The sequence below is a fragment of the Neodiprion fabricii genome, chromosome 2, assembly GCF_021155785.1.
Source record: "Neodiprion fabricii isolate iyNeoFabr1 chromosome 2, iyNeoFabr1.1, whole genome shotgun sequence".
NCBI classification, from domain to species: Eukaryota; Metazoa; Arthropoda; class Insecta; order Hymenoptera; family Diprionidae; genus Neodiprion; species Neodiprion fabricii.
Window position 1 is genome coordinate 3,272,535 of NC_060240.1, and position 17,467 is coordinate 3,290,001.

At 34.3% G+C, this 17,467-nt stretch overlaps 5 protein-coding genes across 8 annotated transcripts; 2 read left to right on the plus strand and 3 right to left on the minus strand.

Moving 5' to 3' along the window:
• Window positions 1–291: 291 nt before the first annotated feature.
• LOC124175059 (geminin) lies at window positions 292–2,991 on the minus strand. 4 transcript variants are annotated; one of them, XM_046554914.1, is made up of 6 exons: window positions 2,859–2,991; window positions 2,710–2,802; window positions 2,204–2,286; window positions 1,715–1,833; window positions 1,452–1,624; window positions 292–1,324 (listed from the first exon to the last, which is right to left on the minus strand). In XM_046554914.1, exons 2-6 carry the CDS (start codon window positions 2,761–2,763, stop codon window positions 1,265–1,267), a joined length of 489 nt encoding a protein of 162 aa, XP_046410870.1. In that variant the 5' UTR covers window positions 2,764–2,802; window positions 2,859–2,991; the 3' UTR covers window positions 292–1,264. The 4 variants fall into 4 exon arrangements, with proteins under 4 accessions (XP_046410870.1, XP_046410868.1, XP_046410869.1 ...); XM_046554912.1 differs by having other exon boundaries at window positions 2,204–2,322; window positions 2,859–2,990; XM_046554913.1 differs by having other exon boundaries at window positions 2,710–2,948.
• Window positions 2,992–3,018: 27 nt separating this feature from the next.
• On the plus strand, window positions 3,019–5,856 carry LOC124175052 (synergin gamma-like). Its single transcript, XM_046554896.1, has 5 exons — window positions 3,019–4,734; window positions 4,831–4,994; window positions 5,124–5,265; window positions 5,376–5,518; window positions 5,635–5,856. The coding sequence occupies exons 1-5, from the start codon at window positions 3,447–3,449 to the stop codon at window positions 5,854–5,856; spliced, it is 1,959 nt and encodes a 652-aa protein (XP_046410852.1). The 5' UTR covers window positions 3,019–3,446.
• Window positions 5,572–8,013, minus strand: LOC124175061 (transcription elongation factor SPT4). The gene is made up of 4 exons (XM_046554916.1): window positions 7,669–8,013; window positions 6,829–6,935; window positions 6,666–6,721; window positions 5,572–6,074 (listed from the first exon to the last, which is right to left on the minus strand). The coding sequence occupies exons 1-4, from the start codon at window positions 7,735–7,737 to the stop codon at window positions 5,956–5,958; spliced, it is 351 nt and encodes a 116-aa protein (XP_046410872.1). The 5' UTR covers window positions 7,738–8,013; the 3' UTR covers window positions 5,572–5,955.
• Window positions 8,014–8,712: 699 nt separating this feature from the next.
• LOC124175060 (protein mago nashi homolog) lies at window positions 8,713–9,795 on the plus strand. Its single transcript, XM_046554915.1, has one exon. It carries the CDS (start codon window positions 8,863–8,865, stop codon window positions 9,301–9,303), a length of 441 nt encoding a protein of 146 aa, XP_046410871.1. The 5' UTR covers window positions 8,713–8,862; the 3' UTR covers window positions 9,304–9,795.
• Window positions 9,796–11,816: 2,021 nt separating this feature from the next.
• On the minus strand, window positions 11,817–17,214 carry LOC124175057 (lysophospholipase D GDPD1-like). Its single transcript, XM_046554908.1, has 7 exons — window positions 16,989–17,214; window positions 16,808–16,850; window positions 16,426–16,607; window positions 16,135–16,355; window positions 15,908–16,041; window positions 15,569–15,686; window positions 11,817–15,458 (listed from the first exon to the last, which is right to left on the minus strand). The coding sequence occupies exons 1-7, from the start codon at window positions 17,110–17,112 to the stop codon at window positions 15,336–15,338; spliced, it is 945 nt and encodes a 314-aa protein (XP_046410864.1). The 5' UTR covers window positions 17,113–17,214; the 3' UTR covers window positions 11,817–15,335.
• Window positions 17,215–17,467: the final 253 nt, after the last annotated feature.

Sequence of the window (17,467 nt, forward strand, 5' to 3'; positions counted from 1 at the left end):
AGCGATTCGTAGTGTAACAATTAAAATGGAAGCATATCTTCAATGTGAACTTATTTATTATTCGTAAGAAAATTCAATTCCTGATAAAAATTACTTAAAATAGAAAGAGATGATTCTCTCTATGCAATCGTTAATAGTATTTTTAGTACAATTACGTTCAAGCTGCGTATCACAAAACAAATTTTATAATAGCGCAATAGGGTTATTTGTACAAGATATACCTATTTTTACTACCACATTTTATTTGAAAGTTTTATCTTGTCATTAATTACCGTTTAATTTATTCACGTGTTTCAAAATTGGAATCTCAATCTCGATTTGTAATTGTGCACCGATAAGAAATGAAAAATAAATGTTATACTTATGGAAAACAAAGAAAATCGTAAAATATTTACACGAATTGTGGAAATATCGCAATTGAGCTTAGAAAAGTGGTTTGTACCAACTCTTTGTGATTTTTGTTATCAGTCATACGCATGTTATATTGTTTTACAATTTTATTTCATAAGATTTTACATTATACTTATATTTATTTTATGTTTATAATATAGATATGAGGAAACAATTCGCGATAAGTATCAGATCAGCGTATTTTTTTTTTTTTTTAGGTTTAGAAATCAACATTGATTGATGAATTATTGCTGTCAAATACAGATTTATATTGTTATATATAAAATGACGAAGAGTACTTATGGTTTAATTCTATAAATGATACAAAAATAAAAATGATACTTTATTCTACGTATAATTACACTGTTTAGAATAAAGGTAGACGTATTAGCCAGTCGCATCAGTACATTATAACGAAATGGAAAATTGAAAGAATCAATGCATTTACTGCTATCTAGTCTCATCGTAAATAGCAGTTTATAGAGTATTCAAGTTGTGTACATCTTTTGCTTTGGGAAAAATCGTATGTGAGAAATAAAATGATATATTTAATTGATGAATTGTACTTAGGAACACAGTAGCTGCGGGTTTGATGGAAAATAATGAACAGAGAAAAATATCTATTTTAAGTTTCCAGTAGTTTTTCAGCGATGCGAAATTTAAATTTCAGATATTCATCGAATCTGTCATAATAAAAACCAAATTCATTAAGTTCTGTTATCTTCGATACAATTACATGGCTGGTAATTGAGTCATGGTTTTAAATAATGAATGCTGATATGTTTTGAGGTTATGCAGCTTTGTAATAAACCAGAATTTAAAAATAAGATGATACACCCTAGCTCAACATTCCAATAATCTAAGCATATTACATTCATAAAGCGCTGTCATCTAAGGAGTTATTAATACCGTTTCCATCCTCGCCAATCATTTCCTGAAACACATAAAATATGCTGAATACTGATCGACGTAATTAAACCTTTGAGATATGAATCTGAAAAAAATTTCATTAGGAAATGGATTAATAACGAGTGATCGCAGTTGTAGGTAAATGGTTTTACCTGCAATACTTCGACGAGTGCCCTGGTCTCATCCAACATTTCATTGCAGACGCGATTTTCTTCTTCCAATTTAACAATACGTTCAGTTAAGGCACTGTTCTCCTCCAGGGCATCTTCGAGCGCAATACGTCGGCGTTCTGCCAAAACTTCCCAATAATTTTCACTTGGTCCAGCTATAGGAGAAAAAAAATTACCGACATCATGAAAAGCAAATTGCCGTAAGAAGTAATCGTAAGATTAAGAAAAACAGTTACTGTAATTACCTTCAGAGGTAAGATCTTCGACTGATACCTTGATTTTTTCCTGAGTTGTTTGGATACCTTTGTGATGCACTTTTTTGCGCTTGACTGTTTCAGTTTTTGCAGTCTTCTCAGACATTTCACTGCGACAAAAAAAAACCATACAACCAACGAAAGGCCAAGTATTATAGTGAGGTTGAGACGTCAAAAATTTGTTTACAAATTTCCAAAGACTTAAGTAGTCCTCAATTGAAAATTGTCACGTACGGAAGATAACGCATAATATGTAATTTCTCTGGCTTTATCAACCTCGGATGACTCAAGGTCACATGTAATGTTTCAAATAAAATCATATTTTTCGTAGACAGACGTAACAGAAGAGATTTGGACAAATTGGACGTGTTAAGAATGTTGCATAGATTGGATATATTCCCCAGATTCATGCTAATCGTACGTTGATATCTGCGGTACGTATAAGGTATGTATTGGAAAATTTAGGTGCAATTTACTTACTTTTTGAGAAGCTCTTTTGCAGAAGCTGTAGATCTGAGCGTTCTGCCGGCACCAACCAGGTTCTCCTTATCTTTCGCAGCTGGCTGCAAAACACGTAAGGATTTCCTTACCTTTGTATCCTATTTACAGGGAACAGAAAGTAAGTAAGTAACTTATCATCTCTCTGTGTTGCGGAGTTCTATCAATGAGAAAAATTTTAAAACAAATGAAGAGACAAAGTAAAACTTCTCTGCGTGAATCTAGCAGTACTATAAAAGATTTACTAAACCGATAAACTGCGATTCGTTTGACTCTTGCTGAATTTAATAAATTGATAAAAAAAACAAAAATTACGACAAACAAGTAATAATACGGACTATCTAGAAGTGATTATTTGCCTTAACTTCGGACGCGACCCGTTAACATTTTTTTCTTATTAAATTTAAGCTTAGTCGTAGAGGAAATTGGCCCTAAGTAATTCTATCTAGAGGAACTAGATAATGAAATTGTGATCACAGACAACTAACCTCTGAAGCCGCGGTTTTGGCGGCAGATACTTTGGTGGTACCTTCGGGCTTCATGATGCAAGCTTGGCGGCTCGAAAATGTGTTCTATTCAAGCTGGGAATGAAATACTTAAATTTATGAAGATTTCGGTAATCTTGTACCCTATTTACCTCCTTTGCCGCTTATTTTTCTTTGAACATAAAACCACAACCGTCGAATTCAAACAAAATTTCGACGCCACAAACGGTGATCTACGAAACAGGACAGATTGGCAACTTGTGCACGTTTTACGGCTGCGGTAGACGGTAGAGGTAGACGGTTCCGAGAAATGTTTTTACTGGTAGTGGGAGGACGCCAAAGCATTTTGAAAAGACAGTTGAAGTTGCCAATTACGTAATCGATGACTGAACGGAGTGACAGCTTGCAGCAGAAAAAAAAAGACGTCTGCAGAGAAATGATTGTGTTCAAAATTTTTTATTCACAATATTGAGAAAGGGTGGGAATAACGGTATGTGAAACAGTGTGTGACATGAGCATAATGTAATGATTAATTGATTAATGGTCTGTTTAGAATCTCGTAATACGTACGTGTATCGTTGGACTCGTAATTGTAATACGAAAAACATAAGTTGGAATTATTTGAATGATAAACAATGCGTCTACGACAGTCATATTTTGAATAACAAAGGGAGTATAATTATAGCAGTTGAATAGTCTGGCATATACCGAATAATAAACGACAATTATACCGTCTCAAAATGAACAGAAATCACGTCAACGTTGATAAAAAAATGTCCCAACTGCCAAGCTGGTTGTGGACAACCTCAAATTTGCTGCCGCCGATGTATCGGCAAATCTGGGAAGATGTGAAGGAGAGTAAACCGGCCGTCTACGGAGGGTCGAGCGCAATAAACGAAGTCTTGGTTGACACGAACAAGGTGTTTCCACTCCTGCTCACTAGTCAATTACCGACCGAAGTTCTTGGATATATCTGGAGTCTCGCCAATCACAAGTATGCCGGACAATTGACTGAGCAAGAGCTGTACGTAGTTCTAGCCCTGGTGGCCATTGCTCAGGCGTCATATACCTTCAATAGTTTGGACGTCCTGCATCTGACGCCGTCACCACCGATACCAAATTTAAATATGTCACTGTTGGGTGGAAAGCAAGCAGTTCCAGCAAAGTTTGAGGCGAAATCTCAGCCTGAAAATATCTCATTTGACACGAGTGATGAATTTTCAGACTTCCAAAGTGCTCCGGCTGTGAACAGCCAGTCGGTACCAAGCGTTCCTATGATCGACTCCAGGCAGGGATCCGCAATCGGAAGCCGGCTGGCCAACCATAATCTAGGGGTGAAGAAACCCAGTGAAAAACCAAGGAAAGTTAACAACGGCAAGCCGCACGCCAGCGGTAGTCAGGCCAGAAATCCTGGCAGCAAAGAGCTGCTGGGAAACGATCCTATAGCTGACCTTTTTCCAAAATGTCCAATAAAAACACAATCCAAAGTCGTCATACTCAAAGACACTGCCATACGGAGCAATGATCTACCCAAGGAGAGCGGAGTCGGCCCCAAAGAAAATGTGGTTCAGTTTGTGGATAGAGGGACTTCGTCTCTGGATAACAATAGTTTTTTAAATATGCAAGGAATTAGAGACAAAGTAACAACACCAAAGAAAGAGATTGAGGAAGGTCGACTAGACCTAATGAGCGTTCAGTCGACGGAGGACAAGTACAGCGCGCTGAGAGTATTAGTTGAAGAACCACAGTCGACTACAATTGCAACAGCGCCAAGCATTGACGTTTTGCCAACGGATGATTTTGGGGACTTTGTATCCGCCGAGCAACCTGAAACGAAACACAATCCTATGCCGTCGCAAGAGCCAATTGATTTTTTCTCAAATTTTGACTTCAAAGACTCTAATGCGGATTTTAGAACAGAAAATATGTTTGTTCAAGGAATTTCTAAGTCATTTAGTAATCTCAGAATCGAGAATGCTACTGATCCTGCTGCAGTGAGCGAAAAATTCGATGGTATAAGTGAATCAGGTCAGTCAATGTATGAAGTTATACGAAGTTTCTTCATCATACCATTTTTTTTTTTTCTTATCTGTTCAATCAATCATCTATTTTTTTCTACTATAGATAAAGTAGTCCAAAAAGAAGATAACATCTCAGTAAATAGCATAGAACTGGGTATTGGATCATTAGGCTGTTTACCCCGATCTGGCTCTGTTCCCAGCCTTGATTTAAAGTGTTTCTTAACAAACAGCCAAGACGATGATCATCAGGTGGAAAACATGCATCAGGTTTGAAAAATGCATGTCTTTGTGATAAAAAATTACTTTTTACACTTCTGAGACTCGCTGACCAAATTCTTCATAAACTAAAGTTACATTTGTAAATATTCATTGACAGGTACTTTTATATTTTCACAGCTAATATATTGGGAATGGAAGCAGTACATGGAAGGCTGTATACTTCTGTTACAAGTCGCAGCAAACATATTTACCAGCATTACCTCGGAAGATGTTTTACACGAAGTTCTTGCTTCTGCCCAAGGCTACAATTTTCTCTGTAGTAAGTAATTTATTTTCTTATCAATACATATCCTCTACTTTTGTGTGTATTGATTAAAAATTTTGTAGTATAAAATATCTCATTTATTCTTGTCCAATTAACATTCTCAGATTTAGCTGAAGTAGCAGCTGTTTGCAGAAGAGTAAATTTCTCTCATAAAGAACTAGATATTAATATGATGGGATTCGACGATCTTCTAATGGATATTGACCGGACTTGGGCCGAGATGGAACCGTTTTATTCCAATATCCCGGTAATTTGTTAAAAATATGTTAATATATATAAAAACTCATTGTAACTTCAAGATCATTAACAAATCTTATTTATTAACTATTGAAAGATAATTTTAATCTACATTGATTTTTTCAGATCGTCACAGAATTGCCAGTCTGGCCTTTACATCATGGTGAGAATATCACTTGTTCTCTATGCTTAACAGTAGTAACAAGTGGTAGAGTTATTTACAATGAGAGCAGCTATCACGTGACCTGTGCTAATTTGTGGCTAAATTGCATAAGTAACAATCTTCCGGCTTTATCCTACCCTTTATCTCAACTTTCTTCTACATCGTTGAATAATAGACAGGTATGATTTTTTTATTACAAAGATTTTATTGATCACACTCCATCACTCCATATTAATTTAAAAAAATAAAAATAAATTATGCCACTATAAAGTAAATAGATCTATCTATCGTTGACTTGTGTCACGTGGCCTGTACACGATCCCTCTACTCTTCATTTCCCTGATGACATTAGCTGGCAAACGTCCGGATACAGAAATCGCGTACACACCTTTGCAGAAACGGTCTGAAATATAAAATTTGAATCTCTTTATTGTACTTAAAAAACAGGTATATATTCCGTTACTGGTAGACTAGTTATTCCAATAAATCTACTTATAATTGTTTTATCTACGATAATAATCCTGATAACTACAATGCATCTCAATATTATTTAGTAACATGCTGAATAGTTTAACTACTGAACAGTTAGCGTCTGTACGCGAGGACTGTTCATTAAGAATCTAGGGTCTTTTAGAACCATAAGTGATTCATATCGTATCACCCTATGAATTCTCTAAAAAGATCTTCACATTTATGTTATTCTATCATATTTTATGAATTTTATCTATAGCATAGACAAATCAGATACACACATGTATTTATTATTTATGCGATGAAACAATGAGACTAGTTTAATGGTACAACCAAAACTCTGTTTTGCCTCGAAAATCTAACAAATAAATAAACAATTGTTAATAAAAAATAATGAGAACTTCATTGCAGATTCTAAAGAAAAAAGATTAAAATTGAATTGGTTCTCCCGGAACAAAGTGATCGTTATGTTGTTGTAGATGAGTAATCCTGTTGATTACTTGTAATTTTCATTTCTACTCACTTATTCTCTGCCATTTGCAGACCCAACTATCTTCAGGGCTCATTACTGCAATCATTCTGAAACCGTACAAAAAAAATATGTAAATGAGTCGAAAAAATTATATAGGGCTTAAAAATTAATATCAGCTAATTAAGACACTGAGAAAAATGAATATTGAACTTACCCATCAAAATTTGAGCTTGTGCAATCAAACACGTTATCCTTGTTGTTTTTCATGCGAAGAAATTCGTCACAGTTATCGCAGCCGTCAAATTCAAACTGATCGAACGTCTGTAATATTTCAAAGCAGAAATAAGTACTCAATGTGAGATGGATTATATAATTATTAAAATTTGCAGATTTGAAAAGGTAGAGGAGTCTTTCTCTGTAAGTTGGTGGTGAATTTGAACAGTCTCCTGTCAAGTTCATTTTTAAATTGCAACGAATGAAAAGACACCATTAGTTTTGTATTATAATATTGGTATTGATTTTGCCTATTAAATATATATAATATAGTACATTTTTGTAAATATTTTTATATTATATTTTAAATCGGCTACAAGGGACTGTTTTTAAACCCTTGGGATACTTTTTAAGTCATATTAGGACAAAAACTAAATCAAATCAAAATATTATTATGAAAAAATATTATGCATTATACAATATACTTCCAACGTCTTATAGAAAAATCTCGGTACATTGCAACAAACGGCGAATATTTTGACTTATAACTCTAAACCTGAATTCAGGCCACATCAGGAAACTGTTTTCCGAGGTGTTACAAGAATTGTAATAAATAAATTAATTGAAATTTGGTGGCGAAGTTATCAAATCCATAAAAATGACTGTTATATATTTCGAAAAATAACTTTGTTTAATGTTTACTTGAAAACTTTTTGCTATAAAAATGCCGGGGACAGCGAGTTGCCTACTTACAGAGAAAGACCCATTATATATAGACTAGATAGGATAGCTTTTACTGGGCTCAAAGTTTGGTTATGTTTGGAAGAGATGATAACATTACCTTAATCAGTGAACATACTAAACATGCTCGCAATCCACGTAAATCTTTGGGTACAGTCTCCATTGACATGATTAATCTGCGGCTGCTTCTAACTTGTTGAACTAAATTAATCTCTTTTTAATAAATTAACTTCAGAACGCTCAATATGGACGCTGACAGGTCGTTCGAGAACGTCAACAAAGTACTGAACTGCACTGAACCAAATACTGAACTGCACTGAACCAAATACTGAACTGCACTGAACCAAGTACTGAACTGCACTGAACGAAGTACTGAACTTGACTGAACGACACTGAACCAAACACTGAACTATATGTATATGACTGAACCGGGAACCTGTGCTTGCTATTCCAATGGTGCGTTCCGAAACTAGGTGGCAGGGCTAGAGCATATACAGTAGGCAGTGCTAAAAACTCTCTAGGAAGACCATGATAGAGGGTATGTTCCGATATACACTGCGAGCACTGTAAGGTGTGACGTCAATTTAGTATACTGCGAAGCCGTTCCTTTATAGTTAGCTATACTGGTTACTGTTTAAAACGGAACGCAGTACAGTATACTGTGATCGACATTTTTCGGCGTTACTTTCATTTCATACATAATATTTGTCTCACACTGCAATAGATAAAATTTCTTCAAATTTTCCATTTTTGTTTTTAACGGCCGTTATTTTTAAATGACAATATTCAATAATAATAATTATCAATAGTGGAAACTGTTAAATATCTGAACGCTGTTGATAATGTGATCAAAGCACTGAGAGCACGTTACCTCGAAAACACCAGTGTTCACAGCAGAAAAATGGCGACGATTTATGACGTCATACATTTCCCTAGGATACTGCGACTATACTGTCAGTCTATAACGGAACGAATTTCTCTCCAGTAAAAGCACTGAACAGTGCTCGCGGTGTATATCGGAACATACCCAGAGTGATTCGCTCACATTCGTCATTTTCACCCAATCCGAGAACCGTAATATCCTACTGGACGTTCTTTGGATCAAATTTCCAATCTACCTAACCATCGCCCATCTAAAATTTCTATCCTCCGAGGCTGATCGTGTCATTCCAGCATTGCAAAGGAGCGGTTAGCGTCTGACATTGGCTTTCTGAAGTTGATCGATCACGTACTTGTTGTGAAGCAATTTGCGGTTATATTACATTGCAAAGTAAGTCAGTGAGGAAAGAAGAAGATGTCGACAGATTTCTATATACGCTACTACGTAGGCCACAAAGGTAAATTCGGCCACGAATTTCTCGAGTTCGAATTCAGGCCAGACGGAAAATTGAGGTACGCCAACAATTCGAACTACAAAAACGACACGATGATCCGCAAGGAAGCGTACGTTCACAACTGCGTTATGGAAGAACTGAAGAGGATAATACAGGATTCGGAAATAATGCAAGAGGATGATTCTCTATGGCCGCAACCGGACAGAGTCGGTCGACAAGAATTGGAAATTGTCATCGGAGACGAACACATTTCATTCACAACATCTAAAACTGGTTCGCTACTAGACGTCAACCAATCCAGGGATCCGGAAGGACTACGATGCTTCTATTACCTCGTCCAGGACCTCAAGTGCCTCGTGTTTTCGCTCATCGGTCTCCACTTCAAAATAAAACCGATATAAACGGTTGCCATCATCGTATCTCCCCCCCTTTCCCCCGCCAGTCTCGATGGTTATGTGTACGAGTAATACAAATAAAATGAAAACAATGTATTTATTATTCTGTTGATAACTTCATGTTTGTTTTCATCTATAAATCTACACTTAGTCTTTCGTACAGCAATTCCATCACTATAAAAAATACATCCTTAAATCGTGCTTGAGATCCAACTTAAGTTTATTGCTAAGTTAGGTTATGTTGGATATTGCATATCATTTTTCTCGCATATAAATATTGACCGTCAGAGCAAAAGATTATTGTGTATCAGTTGGGGTGCTTGAAAGCTTCATGCGACAGTTAAACGTGATTTTATTTTTATAAATTTTGTTCAGATGAAATAGTGATTCCATTTAAAACATTGGAATGGAATTAATTATCGAGCCGCGCACATACATTTAAATAAAGATAATTGGGCAGGAATATATCCGAGAATTGAATAAAAGAATTTCAAATTATATGTTCTTATTTCTAATATGTACTTTTCTTCCCTTCGTTAGTCTCACAACGACTTTATACATTGATGTGTTGATGCACAGGACTGATGTTTGCAGCCCGGAATTTAGAACACAACTATCTCTCTCACACCGGCCCCCACTTCGTCGCGTGCGGTCTAGTCTGTATAGCGTTCGTGGCGTAAGGCATGTAAGGTGGTGTTCACGGTCCACGGAGTCACTCTGTGACAGCTGTGAATGATTGTGTTTTCGCGTGTATGAGTTCATCTGAAATTTCCCGGGTTTAGTCAAATTGTGGAAGGTAAACAAATCACCCATATCGATTGTACATTACGCTTATTGTTCAAATATCTCACGCTAAACGATTGCACGCAGTATGTAATTTGCTGATATTTTTGCTATTTTATAATAGAAAGTGAAAGTCTTCGAATGCCTCATTTTTCAATTGGTTTTGAGCCTTACCGTCTTCCATCTTTTTTGGCGGGATGACCAAACCATTGAATCAAACACTTGGCTATATAGGCATATTTTGGCGAGGCACTGGTATAGATACCAAAATGAACCAAAGTGTAGTTACGTGAAACTCAAAATTGTTCTGGCATACCTTGGTTGCTACAGCAGTGGCTCGCAAAAACATGCCTCATAGTAATTCCAAAAGACCCAGTGCACTACAGTTGAAAGCATGCTTCACCACATTTGTGCATCTCAATTTAATCTTATTCTTGTATGTTGGCTAATCCAATAATCCAATAAGCGAGAAACATCTACCATAACTGTTAAAAATGTATCGTGAAATTATTTTTTTTGTTAATATATGGTTTTTCAATGCCCAGATTCGTCATGAACGATCGTGTCGCTACGGATGCAGTACACGAGAGGTTTAGATCACCTGAAGTAAAGTGTCTAATCTGCAACGAGCGCTTCCCATTCAATAAGTTGAAGAAACATTATACCCAGAAGTTTCACGCATCTAAAGATTCCTGTGTGTATTGCAAACAACCCACATACAAATATATGATGTCTGATCAAAGAGAGCTGGTGTGGCATGAATGCTCTTAGATCATTTATTTATTCCCCGGCAAATATTTTATCTACCATATATGTAATATATTATCTAAACTAATACTTGTTGCACTACAAAATTGGGGATCCCAAAGGCGTAGCTGCGCAACTGGTTAATTCATTCCGTAAATCCAGATTTTGCCAGGCAACATAGGTTTACAGATCCTATGTTTTGTAAAATACAAATACTTTACCATCGGAAAGATTATGAGAAGGACGTAGGGCTATCTGAAGAATTTGTAATGGAGCGACGCTCGATAGAGGACGCAGTCAAGAGTTCAATTTACTTATATTCGATTCAACTCTATTCGATAAAAATAAGATAAAAAGCAATCTCAAAGTAAAGGTTACTGCATGAATGGGCTTCGTATTGAAAGAATTAAGACAATCTAACGTGAGAATATTTGTAGTGTCATGACATTCTTTCAATATGCTACAAACGTAAATATTCAATACAAAATTATTGTTAAATCTTTGGTTCTTAGCAGTAAATAACCTGCATTCACTCATGTGGTATCTGTAAGTTAAGACAAGAGGTGATCGACTGTTACAAAATAATTAATATTTCATTCTTACTCGTGTTTAATCACAATGAATATTGGTTGTGTAAATAATTCGTCTTTAAATTACTATTCATACCACATTGTGTGCCTAAAACTAAATTTCAACCAGTGATGCAGATATTAACGCTAATATGAAAGTGATCACAGACCTGAAATGATATTTAATTTTTTTCCAAGTGTAATCGACACTCAAATAAAAGAAATATTTTCTGAATTTAATATTTCTAAGGTACACCTATTACGCTCAATTTACAAAGTATAATATGAAAAAGCTGTTGGCAGAAAATAACTAAATGATACAAAGGTCAGATGTAAAAGTATGACAAGTTTTGCAAAGGGTAAAAAAAAACTTAAACTAGTAGTTTATTAGTACTTGGAATTTTTATTTTTCATAAATAGTTGCAGTAGGTATGTTTATGTATCGTTCATTATCCAAACAACATTGGAGCCGAAGCATAGTTGTACATTTTTTATACCTATACTCAAGCAGTTGACAATGCAGTTACTCGGTCTAATGTCTATTGGTCCCAGTATCAGTTTATCTCATGGATAAAATGCAAACGGTTTCTTTCTAATGAATAAATGTATTTCAAAATTTATCTTTCCACACAAATTGTACATATTACATACGTTGTCACTGACTCATCAAAAATCGAGCGTCGAAACAGAGTTCGTAGCAAATATTAATCATTGAATATGAGTAACAAAAATATTCAGATTGTTGAAGGATCCGTATTGAGTATTTGACAAGATCAAATTTCAACCGAATACTTAAATGAGAAATTTGTACTTGAATAGCAATAAAATGAATAATTACTTTTATATCATTTTCGGTCCAAGGTAGATAAATCGTCCCATACCGCAAATATTCCATACCATATTCGCAAATATTCAATTACCTTTATTTTACTAAAAAGCAAGATGCTGTTACTAGAAAAATGTTTATCGAATATTTTGCTTTTTGTTCATACAGAAAAGCCTCTATTACCTTCATTACTCTGTGATCATTAAAAATTACTAATACAATTAGGTAAGCTTGATGAACTAACACCTAGAAATTTGTAAGAATAACACTGAATATTAATTTATAAAAGAATGCAATAGGAAATCTTTGGCCAAAATAAATGCAATCACATTTGTCACAATTATATTCGACTTTAAGTCGCTACAAGTAGGATTAGAAATAACGTTAGTTGAAAGTAGTTTTAAGGACAATTATTCATTGTGTAAATTTGCACAATACCACAAATAAAAATGTTTACACGTTACTTACAATTACAGTAAATGTAATTCATAATACCCACATTTCATCGAATACATTTGCTTAGCGAAACAGTTTAAATACTTAAATATTCAATCCACTAAGCAGACGCAAGTATTTAATGCAATGCAAGCTGAAAATAAGATAACAACTGGGCTCTTAAGCTTATCGGAAATCACAGTTTGTCACAAAAGTACAGTAGTAAAATTTAATAAACTAGGGAATAAGTAACAGCAAAGAGCAATACTCTCAACAGCAAAGAAATAATACTTGCAAATGCACTTTTAGTATGTAACACAAAAATAACTCACGTTTCCAAAAGCTTATTGTAAGAAAATCTATGCATTTCCAATTTTCAAGTCACAGTCAAATATTGAAATTTGACTGATATACAGACATTTGGAAATCTGATTTTGGCGTTAATTACGTGTATATAATTTTTGAAAAGAATTATAAATTTATACGTACAGGGGCAACTTTTTAATTACAATAATTTGTTTTTTTTCCAACAATTTTGTATTTTTAGGAAAATTTTGTCCAAGACAATTCGTACAATCGATACTACACCAAGAAAGTTGAAGATAAAAAGAAGGATGACTGACACCATGTACGTATTTTGAATAAATCGTGATGCTTATTTAGAACAAAAAAATAATACTTAGGTTTTAAGTATGCTATAACAAATAAATTTATCGAATACGAATAATAATTCATATTTTTTAACCCTAGGAAATAAGTAATAGCACAAAACATCACTTATTCTCATGCTATATTTACAACATCTTTTCCGCTATTATGCCTATACCTTGTAGCGGCTTTCTTACAACCTGAATCTAGGTAAAGTAACTAAAGCTTATGGCACTCATTTTCAAAGACCTAGAAAATTTGGCTCAAACAATGCTGTCTCAGTATACGTGTAGCTTGGTAAATTCTGTGTTTGACAAACAATAATTAAGGCACCGCTTAACTGTTATTGGTATATATATATATATATATAATACTTTGTGTAATACATTCTTCTTCCGTTCCTTCAAATGGTTAACGGGATCCGTTTGAATTTTAACGACCACTTTTGTAATATGTACCAGTGATCTTACAAACAAAGAATTTGTGTTGGTAAACAATCTCCGATACAGAGACACGTATTTATAATATTCGATCGATATTCAAACCATTTGTTACTACATTCTAACAATTCCGAAGACAATGAATACCCAAATGATTTAACTAGAAGTTCCTCGCGTCTGAAATGGTCCGGTTAAAATATGAATTTGAAAACTCAGTTTGGCGATGCCTCAAGCAATTGACTAAGAACTACCCTACCCTATAAAGCTTATGATAGATATAGATACAATTTTTCTTTGACTATTTTCTGTTTGGCAACGTAATCGAAGCAAATTTATCACCGCGAATAAAATCTATTCTATGATATTAATCGCAAACAGCCCTTTCCTTTGCATTTCCATAATTTATCCGAATTTATATATTATAACGATTATAAGTCTACAGCTTAGCATATAAAATTTGCAACTTTATCGTCGCAGACCAGTACGTTTGTGTATATAATTTTTTTTACGAACAGTAACAGCCTTAGATTTGACTATATGGCTCTTTTAAAGTAAAATAGTATGGTATCACTGTACAGTACTGTGGCAGCAATTTTAAATAGTTATTTACAGCAGCAGCTTTATAGTTTACAATTATCGTCAGACTTGACTGTGTAAAAGAAAAATATTTTAACTATCCTTCACTTACTCTCTGTAGTGTGTAGTAAATTACTTTCAAGTATATTTCAACAGGGATTTATCAGTCTCGGCGACAAAAGCTTATTTGTCATAATTACGATATTCATTTTGACAAACAATGAAAGTGTATTGATAAAATGCCTTCAAATTATAAACTTCGTAGAAAGGTTAATCTTTAATGAACAGCGTGTCTGTCTTTGAGTAATAATTGCGTCATAGATGAAAGTGGAAAACGTACTGAGTTAGTAGAGTATGCTTAAAGATGACTTGCACCTTTTTTCTAAATACATCTAAATAAATATGAATTTTTCAAACTATAACATTTTTTCACGATCTTGTGATGAAGTTAAGTAAACCAATTAAATAGAAAAAAAAACGTAATCTTCGTCTGTTATTGTGATCTTAGGTAACGATTCTGTACTCAATAATCTGAATGGCTCAGATTAAAACCAGGTAAAATCTTAGCAAACCTTACAAATGCTTTATGCGTATACAAAAAAAGTGTGTCTGGTATTCCGTACTTCGATAATGTTAATACACGTATGTTTGATTTTTATTCAGCTCTTTAGATTGAGTGTAATGTAATTCAAACTTGTATGAGCTCGCAGATCTTTTCTTTTTAGTAATTAGCAATAGAATTTAAAATGGACTAGATTCAAGCGTGCAATTCAGCAAGAGCAATCTTAAACGTGTCTTAAACGTAAAAATTATTAATTCGTCAATGATTAAAAAGAGATTACTTTTTGCGAAAAATATGCCGAAAATTTTGACGCACGTATCGACACGTTGAGTAGCAGAGTTGATTTTAGACCAATAAATTTAACTTTGTCGTAGCTGAAAATACTGGGTAAAAATGACTTTGTTCCAAACTATACCTAACAAATGTGTTGTGTACAAGCCTATTAAATTATCTTAGAACGCACCATTTTGTAGAAATAATTTTAGTTTTGTGGGATAATCCGTCATCACTCCTGTGGCACCAAGTTCAAATGCTTCTTTGAACTCATCTTCCTTATTCAATACCCAAAAGTATACCTAGCAAATGAAAATTGATTAGGCACATGGGAACGAAAATTATGGCTTTAATGAATGTACATTAAAACACGTGTAGTTCAAAACGGTAAGGAATTATTCTTAATACTTACATGTATTCCACGTGCTTGCAGATGATTAAACAAACATGGCCTCATGAGTAATAAGTTTATAGAGCGAACAACTAGTTTCTCCAATGGAAGAAATGTTGGAATTGGACCACCTTTGCGCCTGAATATTGACAAGAAAATTATGGCTCTCTAAGTTACATTGGAAAATTAATATAAACCCAAATTTTTTTCACTATAATACTTGAATAAACAATCGTTTTAGATAAATTTTACTATGTGAAACAGAATTTTCGAAATTTTTTTTCAGAAGTTTGTTTGAAAAGTGAAAAATGCAGTGTTCTTTTTTTTTTTTTAAACAAGTTTTACAAGCAATGTAGTTACCTCAGATAGATAGACGGTAGAAATATTTCCAAATGAGTCTCTTTCAAAGGCACAAATGGTAACAGACCAGTGTACATAAGGAATATGAGTAAAGTAACACGCTGCATAGAGAACAGCAAGTTCACATTTGGATTCTGCGGATGGAAAAAGAAAATTCGAGGTACTAATTAAGATTCTATACAAATATTAATAATGATCAGTAGGAGTTAAAGTTTGACAGAGCGTACCGCTTTGTAACATTTTTTAGTTATCTCGTCACTGAAGTTTCCCCACACAGTATATTCCTCGCGATTATACTCTTTGATGAGATCTGACACCCTGGCGATGAGGCGATCGTCATTGACTTTGATGTCAATGTTGATAGGCAAGTTGGGAAATGTGTCGAATACTTCCTTCAACAGGGCAAATCTTCGCTCCTCCTCTTTCTCAGATCCCACAAATTCCATATCTGTTAAACTTTACTTTTCAAATGGATTTTAACAAAATATACGTCAGAGGGAACAGCGAGATTCAAATACCTGGGTCAAAGTCAATAGGGAGATTCCTTTTCAGTAATGGCAAATCTTTGTAATCCAAATCCGATATATTCATATTCCTACCAGTGCTGCGCAATAGATTATGGTCGTGCGAAACCACTACTTGTCCATCCCTTGTCAGATGACAATCCAACTCAAGCATTTCTGTTCCAATTGCGACAGCCCTGAAATTGAGACCTCATTAAAATACAGTGTAGACTGAATGAAACTGATTAGATATAATTTCGCTATTTGTGCGAGTACATAATTAACATTTTTGGAAATAATTTTATTTGCATAACCGAATGGTGTGCAAATGTGAAAAGTAAATAAAATGATAAGTAATCTACGAGAAAATGAAACAAAGGAAAAATAAACTTCGTACCGTTTGAATGCACACATTGTATTTTCGTAGCTTTCGCCAGCACCTGAAAGACAATTATCGAATATATTAGCCGGATTAATTAAAAGCTTATGATATTTAGTAGGCGTTATGAATTTTTGTAACAGGTGAAACAGAAAATCTGCATAACATCAATATTTAATAATAAGAATTATGCGCTTACCACCCCTGTGACTAATGTGATGACACATGAATTTCACCTTTTTTTTCTTGTGTATCAACGTTGGGTATTTGAATAAAATCATCGATGTCAATACGTAGCCGCCGATCAAAGCGTAAAAGAACATTTTATTTATTTTTATTGTTACAGAGAACGATGACTGATCAAGTACAAAGGCATAAAGTGACAGGTAGAACTATGGTAGGCAACGCATTATGTAGCAGACGATAAATTAATATTATTATTATGTTTGCACAGAAATATTGATACCAACTATGTAAATGATTAACAAGATTTAAATGGAACTAGATATGAAAATATGGTGAAAATGACTAAAATAGCCCTATAATCTCGTTGGCACTCGCCGCGAATATTCCAACAATTTGGGCACGTTAATTTGCGTTAAGCGAAATCGATAAAGCGAAATCAGATTTTGCAAACGATAACAAACAATTACAAAAATTTTTCATCTAAGTTATAGT

Coding starts and splice junctions, on each gene's coding strand:
- LOC124175059 (XM_046554912.1), bottom strand. CDS start 2,763: ATGAAGCCCGAAGGTACCACCAAAGTATCTGCCGCCAAAACCGCGGCT. Junction 2,323..2,709: donor CCAAAACCGCGGCTTCAGAG/GTTAGTTGTCTG, acceptor CCCTGTAAATAG/GATACAAAGGTAAGGAAATC. Junction 1,834..2,203: donor GCAAAAGAGCTTCTCAAAAA/GTAAGTAAATTG, acceptor TTTTTGTCGCAG/TGAAATGTCTGAGAAGACTG.
- LOC124175052 (XM_046554896.1), top strand. CDS start 3,447: ATGAACAGAAATCACGTCAACGTTGATAAAAAAATGTCCCAACTGCCA. Junction 4,735..4,830: donor CGATGGTATAAGTGAATCAG/GTCAGTCAATGT, acceptor TTTCTACTATAG/ATAAAGTAGTCCAAAAAGAA. Junction 5,519..5,634: donor CGTTTTATTCCAATATCCCG/GTAATTTGTTAA, acceptor TGATTTTTTCAG/ATCGTCACAGAATTGCCAGT.
- LOC124175061 (XM_046554916.1), bottom strand. CDS start 7,737: ATGTCAATGGAGACTGTACCCAAAGATTTACGTGGATTGCGAGCATGT. Junction 6,722..6,828: donor ACAAGCTCAAATTTTGATGG/GTAAGTTCAATA, acceptor GTACGGTTTCAG/AATGATTGCAGTAATGAGCC. Junction 6,075..6,665: donor CTGCAAATGGCAGAGAATAA/GTGAGTAGAAAT, acceptor TTTATATTTCAG/ACCGTTTCTGCAAAGGTGTG.
- LOC124175060 (XM_046554915.1), top strand. CDS start 8,863: ATGTCGACAGATTTCTATATACGCTACTACGTAGGCCACAAAGGTAAA.
- LOC124175057 (XM_046554908.1), bottom strand. CDS start 17,112: ATGTTCTTTTACGCTTTGATCGGCGGCTACGTATTGACATCGATGATT. Junction 16,608..16,807: donor ACAATGTGTGCATTCAAACG/GTACGAAGTTTA, acceptor TCTCAATTTCAG/GGCTGTCGCAATTGGAACAG. Junction 16,042..16,134: donor CTAAAAAATGTTACAAAGCG/GTACGCTCTGTC, acceptor TTCCATCCGCAG/AATCCAAATGTGAACTTGCT.